The following is a 13,104-nucleotide window of genomic DNA, read 5'->3' as shown; positions in this document are numbered from 1 at the left end:
GCCTTCTGATTTTGTTCCCAGCGACCAAACAACAATTGGCACAGTCTTCACCTTCTTCATTTTCCATAGCCGGGCTATTTAGTACTTAAGAGGGTTGTATCTATCTATCTTTTTGCCTTCCTTCTTGACTATTCATGGATCAAAGGAGCATGCAGCATCAACTATACAGCACACATGGTGCATCTTGTCCACCACCACTAGGTCCGGTCTGATATGCTCTAGCACCTGATCTCATTGGATTCGGAAAGCTGAGAGGATTTTACCATGTTTTGCTTCACCCTAGTCCCCACTTTTCACACAGTTTCCAATATAACACTTTTGTTATCTGGTCATATTGCCACAACTTGTAGTGGTTTTGAGCAAGCTTAGGACATTCATTCATGATATGGGCAGTGGTTTCATCCACTCTATTGTAGATGCAGCACAGCGGAGACACTTGCTCATTCATAAGGTTGACCCTCCAGTTCATGGCCAAGCTTGGTCCTGCACTGCAGAGTATAGTGCTTTCAGTTTCTTTTCTTAAGATTCCTTTCATCAGCCAATCCCACCTATTTTTTCCAGCAACTTCTGTTGTGGCTACATGGAATTGACTGTGTAGTCCCTTCTTGTGTAATTTTTCGTCACATCCTTTTTGTACTTCTTCCTTTTTTTTCCCTTTTTTTTCTCTGCTCTCAATATTCCCTCATTCCTAACTGTCACTAGCAAGGTTTCCTTACTTTGGGCTAGGTAACTCATTAAACTCTCGAGTTCAATATGCATGCAGTCTTCCACACTTATCAGTCCCCTTCCTTCATTTGCTCTCTTCATGTATAGGTGATTAGTGTCTGCACGTGGATGATGGGCTCCATGCATTGTTAGCAGCTTTCTATTATCATCATCATCATCATCATCATTATTATTGTTATGATTATTATTATTATTATTATTATTATTATTATTATTATTATTATTATTATATTTGTGTTTATTTTGATATTAAGACTGAAAAAAATCGACCATGTTTGTAAAAAATGTTGGATCTGGGCTTGTACCCCTTAAGTAAATTTCATTCCTGTGCTTATGAACATTTCTATTCCATCGATCATGCCCACTAACATTGCACATGCAACAGAGCATACTTGTTTGATTTCTCTTTAGTTTTCACAGTTTCTTTGCATTCAGTTCATACACAGGTATCATAAACCTACCTTTTACTCTGGGAGAGAACCCTTTTGTTACCAGCAGAGTTAACAGATACAGTTTCTCAAGATTTGAGGAGTGCATTGCTGAAGGTGTTGCTCTGAAAAAACTAAAAGATAGTAAAGACATATGTAATAATTCTCAGGATACCTCTACACCCTGCATGGAAAATATATAGTAGGGAGTAATATTGAGTAGAACCATTTATGAAGGGATCATTCAAAACATCGAGATATTCCTTCTTGGAGTCTCGATCAGTTTTCATGCTGGATGAGGAATCAATGACATGATATTTTCCATACATCAACTACAAGAGAAATGCATGGAGTAGAGGCTTGACTTCTAGTGTTGTTACATTGACCTAATGACCCGAATGAGATCAATGAAATGTTGATAGATGCTCAGATCTGTCACATTTAAAATGTCTTATATGATATATCATCATCATCATCATCGTTTAACATCCGCTTTCTATGCTAGCATGGGTTGGACGATTTGACTGAGGACTGGTGAACCAGATGGCTACACCAGGCTCCAATCTGATTTGGCAGAGTTTCTACAGCTGGATGCCTTTTGTAACACCAACCACTCCAAGAGTGTAGTGGGTGCTTTTACGTGCCACCGGCACGAAGGCCAGTCAGGTGGTACTGGCAATGGCCATGCTCAAAATGGTGTATTTTACGTGCCACCTGCACAGGAGCCAGTCCAGCGGCACTGGCATGATCTCGCACAAATGTCTTTACACGTGCCAGGAAGGTGACGCTGGGCACAGGTGCCATCACGATTTCACTTTCGCTTGCCCCAACAAGTCTTCACAAGCCGAGTTTTGTGTCCAATGAAGGAGACGACATTGGCATGGGTGCCAGTCGTCGAATTTAGTTCGATTTCGATTTCTGATTATATATATATATATATATATATATATATATATATGTATGTGTGTGTGTCCTTGTGTTTATGCCTGTCCCTGCTCCCATCACTTGCTAACTGGTGCTGGTTTGTTTATGTCCCTCTAACTTAATAGTTTGGCAAAAGAGACTGACAGAATAAATACTGGACTTACAAAAATTTCTACTAGGGTTAGTTGCTCAACTTAATCTTTCAAGACAGTGCCCCAGCATAGCCACAGTCTAATGACTGAAGCAAGTAAAAGATTAAAGGTGAAGTATGAATGAAATGTTCACAAATTACAAAACAAATAATGAACTTGTTATTAAAAACCTCATCAGACAGGTTACAACATGAAACACACGCCCAATGATAAATTAGCATTAATAATATATTACAAAAACAAAAAATAATATATGTATACATAAAAAGCTCTTCATAAGAACTACAAAGCAAAAGTCTTTCAATGTCTGAACAACTTAACCTGAGGACTATTGTAATTTATAAATTGAGATGTAAACATGAAAGTCGTATACTTCATGACTGTAATCTTAGATAAGACATACAAGTAACACGCACTCTTACTGCCTGAGAATGCTTCTACAGTAAAGAGCCATTACAAAGTACTATAAAAAAAAATACCCTTTGCAAAATAATATATTACAGAGCACAAAACAAAACATTAGTTTATGAAACAACTATTTTAAATAGAAAATAAAAAGACAGCAAGCAACAGGTTATAGAAGCTGTAATAGCAACAATATCATTAAATAAAAATTAAAACAAAGATAGCACATCTTAATGACAAACTAATATCAGATACCATGACCAAACTATTTAGTGTTTGCTGAAAGGAACTTGGATGCCAACAAGGCAAACATTTCATGTCTCCAATGATATGGAAATAAGAATCTCACACATTCCATGATGCGCAGCTTGCAATAGCATAATAATGGTTACAAATTTTGGCACAAGACCAACACAATTGTAGGAGGGGGTAAGTCATTTTCATTGACCTTACCTTACAACTGGTACTTATTTTATAGACCCTGAAAGGAATAAAATGCAAAGTTGACGTCAGTGGAAATTGAACTCAAAGTGTAAAGACTCACAAAATGCCTTAATAATAATAACAATAATAATAATAATAATAATAATAATAATAATAATAATAATAATAATAATAATAATAATAATAATGATAACAACAACAACACTAAAAAAGAGACTGAGTGCACTATACTGGCAGCACAAGATCAAGCTTTAGTCATGAACTGGAGGGTCAGCCTTACGAATGAGCAAGTGTCTCTACTTTGCCACATCTGCAATAGAGTGGATGAAACCACTGCTCATATCATGAACAAATGGCCTAGATTTGCTCAAAACCACTACAAGTTGTGGCAATATGATCAGATAGCAAAAGTGCTACATTGGAAACTGTGCAAAAAGTGGAGGCTAGAGAGAGAGACAAGACGTGGTATGAGCACAAACACCAGAGAGTGGTGGAGTCGGAGACTAGCAAAATCCTCAGAGATTTCCCAATCCAGATCAGGTGCTAGATCATAACAGACCAGACCTAGTGTTGGTGGACAAGATCCACCACATATGCTGTATAGTTGATGTTGCATGCCCTTTTGACCCACGAATAGCTGTGAAGGAAGGTGAAAAGATAGATAAATACAACCCTTTTAAGTACAAAATAGCCCGGCCATGGAAAATGAAGAAGGTGAAGACTGTGCCAATTGTTGTTGGGTCCTTGGGAACAGTATCAAGCGGAATATAAAGGAAATTGGCATTGAGTGCTCAGTAGAACTGTTACAAAAGGTTTGCCTCCTTGGCACGGCCAGAATAATCAGGAAAGTATTAGATAGCTGAAAAGAATGGATATCATGGTACCGAAGACTGCAGGTAGCAAGCTTACTATACATGTAAGACTCCAGGAGTCTCCAACAAAATCTGTGATAAAGAGAAATAATGATTATAATGATGATGATGATAATAATAATAATAATAATAATAATAATAATAATAATAATAATAATAATAATAATGGTTTCAAATCTTGGCACAAGGCCAGCAAGTTTGTGGGAGGGGGTAAGTTGATTTCATTGACCCCCGTGTTTAACTGGTACTTATTTTCTCATCCCCAAGAGGATGAGCAGCAAAAACAACCTCATAAGAATGGACAAAATGCTGCTAAGCATTTTTCCCAGATTACTAATGATTCTGCCATTTCGCTACCTTGTAATGGCATAATAACAACAACTGCTACTAAAATCTTTCATTTACAATGTAAGACACAAATGGTGTAGATATGACAATCACCTTCAGATGTTTAAGGTTCCAATAGAACATACAGAACTGCAGGGATCTCCCACATGTTCTGGAAGTAATATATTTCTGATAATCTTTTCAAAATGTGAAAACCACCACCCACTGATTTTCATGTTTTGAAAGTGGTAATGCATTCCAACGACTTTTTTCCCCAAAAAATACAAAAAAATAAAATAAAATAAAATAAAATAAAATACAATAAAAAAATTTTTAAACCAGGGATGCAACCATTTTTATGCATGAAAATAATGATGTCTAAACAAAAACAATACAATATGAACATATGTAAAAATATTTGAAGAGAAATACGTCAGGGAATAAATAAGAATGGTAATATCATAATAGGGTACATTCTTGGTACAAAAGATATTGACCATTGTGAGGGGGCGTAGTGGTGGTGGTGGTGGTAGTGGCGGCGGTGGCAGCAGTGGTGGTGGCGGCGGCGGTGGTAGAATGAGAATTCTTGGAAGGTTGAGGGATACTTTCTTCTATCTTATTGTTTATCATCATCAACATCTACTTGAAGGATGGAGAACTTATTCAAAATTGTTTGACGTTTATGGCACATCATCATTTTCTATAGCTCAGTGTACAAAGCAAGTTCATTGCTATGTAATTTTTATATTACATTCACAATTAATAAAAAGATAAAACCAATGAACAATCACTTTCAAGAGAAGTGCACACGTTTACGAAAAAAACTTCTCATCTCTCAAACACATGCACACACACAGCTACATATCACCATCATCATCTTCATAATACACACACACAGAATTTTATATATATATATATATATATATATATATATATATATATATATATATACACAGATACATATATACACATATATCATAAATATATGAGTGGCTATGTGGTAGGTAGCTTGCTTACCAGCCACATGGTTCCGAGTTCAGTCCCACTGCATGGCACCTTGGGTAAGTGTCTTCTACTATAGCCTCAGGCCGGTCAAAGCCTTGTGAGTGGATTTGGTAGACAGAAACTGAAAGAAGCCTGTCGGATATATGTATATATATGTGTGTGTGTATATGTTTGTGTGTCTGTACTTGTCCCTCCAACATCGCTTGACAACCGATGCTGGTGTGTTTACATCCTCATAACTTAGTGGTTCGGCAAAAAGACACCAATAGAATAAGTACTAGTCTTACAAAGAATAAGTCCTGGGGTCAAATTGCTCGACTAAAAAACAGGCGGTGCTCCAGCATGGCCACAGTCAAATGACTGAAACAAGTAAAAGAATAAAAGAATATGTATGTGTGTGTGTGTCTATATAATATATATCTACATTTACATATATATAAACTGACATACATAAATATATACACATGTTTACAAAGTTCTACATGCATGAATAAATTCTGAACAATAACATAATCCCAAAATTAATCAATAAGAATTTCTCCACAACACCTTTCCATCACAACCCAGCCTACAACTTAATTACCAGTCAACTGAACCTCACAAACCCTAGAAGAGAATTTCATCTCAATAGAGACTTTATAAAGCCAAGATTAATTCAAAGCATTACAGTCCAATGATGGCTTAGCTGGCCAAAGCTTCGAAGTCACTATCAATACATTCTTGCAACAAAATAATATGCACACACACAGAGGCACACACACAGAGGCACACACACTCATCAAACAAATATATTATACCAGTATACAGAGGATTTTGAACACAGTTAGACTTTAAGATTCATAGAAGACAGGAACATGAAGGATTTAACTTGCATGACTTATTTGAGAGCATTAGTGATATAAAGTAATATATCTCTCATTCTTTCCCCTTCTGTCTTTTACTATACTTTTACATACACAAATACACATCAAATAGCTGTATGTAATTTTGCTTGTGTTTATTGTTCAGATGCTTTTAATAACAAAACAACATAACTTTTGAAATGTGTATACCTGTGTATATGTTCATATGTTTGTCTGTGTTTATATTTCTTTCACTCATGTGTGTGTGTTGTGTGTATTTGTGTGAGTGTGTGCATATAGGAGTATATGTATACATATGTGTATGTACAGATTTGACTAACTTTCTAATCATCTAGGTATCTATTCTATTCTATTGTATCTTTTCTATTCTAAGAGTCGGCACAATTCAATTCCGTAAAGTAAAGGATTAGAATGGAAAACAGCCATAAACATCTGGAGGTTTTGGTGAGATATATTTCTCAACTACACCATAATCCTAATCTACATCTCAGAAAAGACAGTATTTTAGCATAATGAATTTAGAACTTCTCCATTAATAGCTTGACAATGAATTTCCTAGATTTTTCAGCAAAACATTACTCTGAAGTAGACTGTATGATAGAATCCCCCTATAACACACTTAACCTCCAAACACACACTATACCACAGAAGTATGTTGTCATACTGTTTGACATGAGTATGTAGAGAGTATTTTCCCACTGAACATTGAATACTACTGCATACAGCAATAAGATACTCTCAAAAAATGAGGCTGGATATATATGTCACACTATATACCATAGATGTATGTTGCCATACAGTCTGATATGGATATGTATGGAGTATTTTTCTACAAAACATTGAATGTTACTGTATACTGCAATAATATACTCTTGAGAAAGGAAGCTGGATATCTTTTTGTCATACAATATATTACAGAAGTATGTTGCCATACAATCTGACATGGATATGTATAGACTGTTTAACTACCAAACACTGAATTTTACTATATATCACAATACTATAAGGAAATGAAACTGGACATCATTATGTCACACTGTATACTACTATATGCCCTAGCTGTATGATATGCTACAATAATTCACACAAAGAATTGCAGGGATCTACAGTCATACAGAAAATTGTAGTCAATAATTACTTTGATCGTACTACAGTATATCACAGTATTCCAATGTCATTTAATGTATTATAGTATTAACCTACACAGATACCACACACACAATTTATTCATGTATGTATGTATGTATGTATGTATGTATGTATGTATGTATGTATGTATGTATGTGGTTATGTGGTAGATGTGAGGTTATGGTGCTAGTCTACTGACAATATGGTCATAAGCTCATATCTTACAAAACATTCACATTCTGCATTTTGTAAGGTGCAAAATTTTTTTTTGTTATAAACTGTGTAACGCACAAAAAAACATGCTCTACTTTTGCTGCATTGTTAGTAGGAAAACCAAAAGCAGGATTACTGTTGCAGAATATTCTATCCATAAAAACATAGCAAAACGAATTGTAAAGAGTAAAACCAAAATCTGCAGTGCCATTTCTCTCTTTGCTATAAGGAAAGCAAATCTGAAATTGGAGGACAGTGACTTTCTAGACCTTAATACTTGACAGGCACCAGAACCAGACTTATGAATGGGTCAATATGGGCCACTAAGTCTAATCTGGCCCTGACTGAGACATATTTTGTCAACTCCAGAAGGATGACAAAAACACTAGAACATGGTGAGGTTTGAATTGAGAATATAAGTGAATGTCATGTACTATTGTTATTAACTAGCCTTCACAATAGTATATTATGACGTTGCCAGTAGAAGCACAGTGCTCATAATCTTTCTGAGACTAATTAAGATACGGGAGTACAAACCATGACTTATCAGTTCATCAGATGGGCTTCCACACAGTTTCCAACTACATAATTTCACTTATTTTTGGATGTTGAGTCTTACGGGGGTGATGACAAGTGATTGAGATCTTTGGTAATTTGTTGTGCTTGAGAAGACACACCAAGTCAAGTGTAATCATAGTTGTGGCCAGTGCCAGTGACACAAAGAAGGCACTCGCATCAGTGATATGTAAAAGACACCCACGCTGGTGATATGTAAAAGGCACCCCCTACACTCTTTGAGGGATTGGTATTAGGAAGGGCATTCAGCTGGAGAAACCAAACGAAAACAGACTGGAACTTGAGGCAGTTCTCCAGCTTATCAGTCCAAGTCGAACTGTCTAGCCCACGCCAGCGTAGAAAACAAATGCTAAATGATGGTGGGGGGGGGGGATTAGTGTCACCTCAAGCTTACCATAGAAGACACTTCCACAATGTGCTGTATTGTGAGATCAAAGCTAGGACCAATTTGATTTTAAAAAGAAATTTCAACACCTACTGAATATATGTTTCAACAGTCACACAGAATGACACACAATTCTTTCTGTTTCAGTGCCACAATACAAGATAATATTACTGGGAAAACGGCTAAAGGCAACAGAGTAAATGACATAGCTGCTTGATGATGTCTGTTCAGCTAGATTCTCAGTATTGTCAACATCATCAACGACATCATAATCATTATTACTGAGTACTTCAAAGAAATTAGGTCTGGAACACAGTAAAGGCAACTACATATATGTCTGCTAATCAGTAAATAATTATCTTATTGGAGTCAGAAGATGTGAAGACAGAAAGTAAACAAAGAAAAAGAGAGATGTACGGAGACTTTACGGAACTTATTGTAAGATATATGCCACCAGGTAATCCAAAGAGGCAATCCTCAGTAACGTGACACTGGCAATAATATATTAGAAAATACTTCACTAATATCTGTTAATGGGAAAAAGATGTCATTGTAAAAATACTTAGCAGCAAAACAACACACACACAGACATGCACACACATATATTATCTGAAATCTATATTTGAAGCTGTTGTGTGTGTGTGTGTATTTGAGCATGTGTGTATGTGTGTGTATGTGCATGCATATGTGTGTGCTTGCACACACATGCATGTGTGTATGTGTAATGCATGTGTATGTGTGTGCATGCATGTTGTTACCACCACCACCATCATCATCATCGTGGTCATTATCATCATCATTGTTTCACATCCACTTTCTATGCAAGTAAGATTTGAAAGGATCATTGTTGCTCATGTATGTACATATGTATGTATGTGGATGTGTGTGTATGCATGCTTGTATCTATGCACATATGCATGCATGTGTGTATGTCTACATATGTGCACATATGCACTAATCTGTGTGTGTGTGTGTGTGTGTGCATGCGCATGCATGGTTGTATGTATGTATGTATATATGTATGTATATATATGTGTGTGTGTGTGTGTGTACGTATATACACATAGCTGCAGGCAGAGCTGTGCTATTAAGCAGTTCACTTCATAGCCACATGATTTGAGTTTCAGTCCCACAGTGTGACACTTTGAGCAAGTGTCTAGTATTATAACCTGAAGCCAACCAATGGCTTGTAAGTGAATTTGGTAGAGGGAAACTATGCAGAAGCCCATCATGTGTGTGAGTGTCTCTATGCATGTGTACATGAATATGCACGTGTGTGTTTGTATTTGTCTCCTATTGCTTCACAATCAGTCTTCTACTAAAGCCTTGGACTTCACAATCAGTCTTCTACTTTAGCCTTGGGCCAACCAAAAGCTTGTGAGTGGATTTGGTAGATGGAAACTGAAAGAAGCCTGTCGTGTGTGTGTGTGTGTGTGTGTGTGTGTGTGTGTGTGTAAGTGTGTGTGTGTGTGTTTGTGTGTCTGTGTTTGTCACTCTATCATCGTTTGACAATTGCTATTGGTCTGTTTACGTCCCTCATAACTTACAGGTTCGGCTAAATGGACCGAGGGAATAAGTATTAGGATTACATATATGTAAAATCATATTTTGTTGTAATTTTGGAATTATATATAAATATATATAAATATATATAAAGAATAAAAAGTTTTGAATGGTACAACAATGCACTATAATACAAAAAATGGACTATATACCTGTTGTAATTTAGTTATTAGTAATTTAGTCCATTTTTGGTATTATAGTGCATTGTTGTACCATTCAAAACTTTTTATTCGTTACAAACAATACTCAATGCTTCAAGCAAACTACAATACTCTCCTACATATATATATATATGTATGTATGTATGTATATATAGATATATATATGTGTATGTATATATAGATACATACATGCATGCATACATACATGCATGCATACATACATACATACTTGCATATAAAATTTGAAGAAAAGCAACAAAAATTCAATAGGTTATAGCAGTACGTACATTTCGTACAAATTTCATTCATTCATGTAGTGAGAACACTACATAAAATGTACAATGAAAATGTACTCCTCAGCTGCATAACGGAATTTCATTTTAGAAAGTACATTTTCATTGTACATTTTATGTAGTGTTCTCACTACATGAATAAATGAAGTTTGTACGAAACACACGTATTGCTATAACCTATTGAATTTTTGTTGCTTTTCTTCAAATTTTATTCACCAGATCTCTTGATTTTGTTTTTGGTTTTTACCCTACCAAATTCTGGTGCCTCAAACATTTTAAGTACCACATTTAATCTTTTGACTAAATCTATATTATTATTCTGTACTTGCATATATATATATATATATATATATATGTAAAGGTAAGATCCAAAGATCCATGTGTAGGACGTTAGTAAGTTTCAGGCAGCCCATGGAAGGTATAAAAAACAACTTCCAAGAACTAAAGTAGTTTATTAGCATAGAAGGTTGTAGGTTTCTCCCATATCAAAGTTTGATAAGTCGAAAAAAGTTATTTTATAGTACACGGTTAGCAACTAGGATTGTTTTGTATGCAAATAAAAATCCAAATTGTAGTAAAAGAGCTGGTAAAATCCAGGCAACATATGTTTCCTAGCTAACAGAAACTTGGAAGTAATATTTACTTAATGAGGGACACTCCACTAGCTATTCACCAGGCCAAACATACCTTAGTTAAATGAAGGTTGTACATCATTATCAAGGGATCCCAAGTTAATTCACAAGAGATTTGAGCGACTTTCTTTAACTGATCCAGATAGATTTTATACCCCCAACTTCTCATCATGGCAAAAGTTGTTGTGTATATATATTCTTTTATTCTTTTACTTGTTTCAGTCATGCTGGAGTACCGCCTTTAGTCAAATCAAATCGACCCCAGGACTTATTCTTTGTAAGCCTGGTACTTATTCTATCGGTCACTTTTGCCGAACCGCTAAGTTAAGGGGACCTAAACACACCAGCATCAGTTGTCAAGCGATGTTGGTGGGACAAACACAGATACACAACATATACACATACATACATATATATATACACATAGATACGACGAGCTTTTTTCAGTTTCTGTCTACCAAATCCACTCACAAGGCTGACAGAAATTCATAAAATAATTCAGATAGCCTTGGATTGATCAATTTCTGGATTAGTCTAATGACTTTTCCTCATCAGCAAAGCAAACTGAGGGAAATAAATGAGACATTTATACATACCCACAGAAAAACAAACACAAAGCTGCAATTACAATACAAATACAACAGATATATCGAATTTCATAGTCTACCTCGACACGTGTGTATTTGGTCAGCGTAGTATGGAAGTGACTAAACTGTCCCAAAGTGAATGGAAAATATTCAATTATAATAATAAAGGATAAAATCATTAAAAATTTTATCAGTGGCCAGCATATAAAATATAATTGAATATTGAGTGGTTAATCAACCCAATGTCCTTAGTTCAAAAGCAGCTGAGAAGATGGTCAATCAGTGAGACACCTAGATGTTTCTTGAAGCAACGTGTAGTAAACGTTTCATATTTTCTTTTGTGGTACATTTAACTCTTATTCTTCCCAGCTATTTAATAAATGTAGACATAAAGTCATAGCACTAATTACCTGTTGAGTTGTTGTGCATTCCAAAATGTAGAACTAAAGTTGTACTGATTAAGAACATTTGTATCTTTCCTCCACCTCTGCCCCTTCTCCTCTCTCTCCTTATTTATATACATACGTACATACATACATGCATATATACATACATATATATATATATATATATATATATATATATATGAGATGCTAAAACTGACATGCCACACACATACATACACACACATACATACACACACATACATACACACACATACATACACACACATTCATGCAATTTGATTTAGAGTAGGAATATCACGTTCAGTAGTGAATTAGCATTAAAATCAGTCATTATTATCAGGGAATAGGAAATTATAATCACAAGTAGGCATTAGAAAAAAAATTACAATACAAAAAAAAATTTTTGCATTGAAACATCAGGTGATCAAACAAAGAGTAAGCTAATCTGAAGGAAAAAAAATTTGCAACGAAATAGGGAAATCACTAAGTACAAATAAAGTAATTATTCTGATTGATTTGTAAGTTCATGTATGTACAATCATACATACATACATGTGTGTATGTATATATATATATATATATATATATATATATATATATATATATGCACAATGTATATATGTATACACACATATACATACACATATATGTACATACACATACACACACACACACATACTAATATAAATATATACATAGGTATTCATACACATATACCTAGCTAAAAGAAGTGCATCCACAATTGAAATAAAGGAGTCAACAGAAGCAATATATAGAGCATATAATAGAAATATTTTTTATTTATTATTCCAACAATTTGCAAAGCATTCTGGCTACTTAGCCATTTCAAAATAGACCACCTACCAGACCACTACTCATTCAGGTGAACACGGGAGCAAAAGCTATCTAGTCTTCACCTGTAGACTAGATGGAAAATAAAGGTGAATCTAAAGAAGGAAGATATGAAAGCTGAAAGATCTCTTGCCAAGATGTAGGTTCAATGACAAGAAGAA

The 13,104-nt window shown here is 35.1% G+C and overlaps 1 protein-coding gene across 5 annotated transcripts in view; it reads right to left on the bottom strand.

Annotated features, from left to right (window-relative positions):
* Positions 1-13,104, bottom strand: part of LOC106877306 (all trans-polyprenyl-diphosphate synthase PDSS2) — a 902,595-nt gene that overhangs the window by 371,530 nt on the left and 517,961 nt on the right. Inside the window, exon 7 of one of the 5 annotated variants that reach the window (XM_089350833.1) lies at positions 1,190-1,288. The exons of the other annotated variants lie outside the window; for them this stretch is intronic. Within the exon in view, the coding sequence (XP_089206959.1) occupies positions 1,244-1,288 (45 nt within the window). The 3' untranslated portion in view covers positions 1,190-1,243. Of the gene's footprint in view, positions 1-1,189; positions 1,289-13,104 lie in introns of those variants that run through there. 5 annotated transcript variants of the gene reach the window in all.

The sequence above is a fragment of the Octopus bimaculoides genome, chromosome 4, assembly GCF_046866305.1.
Source record: "Octopus bimaculoides isolate indiv1 chromosome 4, ASM4686630v1, whole genome shotgun sequence".
Taxonomy (NCBI): domain Eukaryota; kingdom Metazoa; phylum Mollusca; class Cephalopoda; order Octopoda; family Octopodidae; genus Octopus; species Octopus bimaculoides.
The sequence above is the reverse complement of the archived record's forward strand: the minus strand, read 5'-3'. Positions and strand labels throughout refer to the sequence as shown.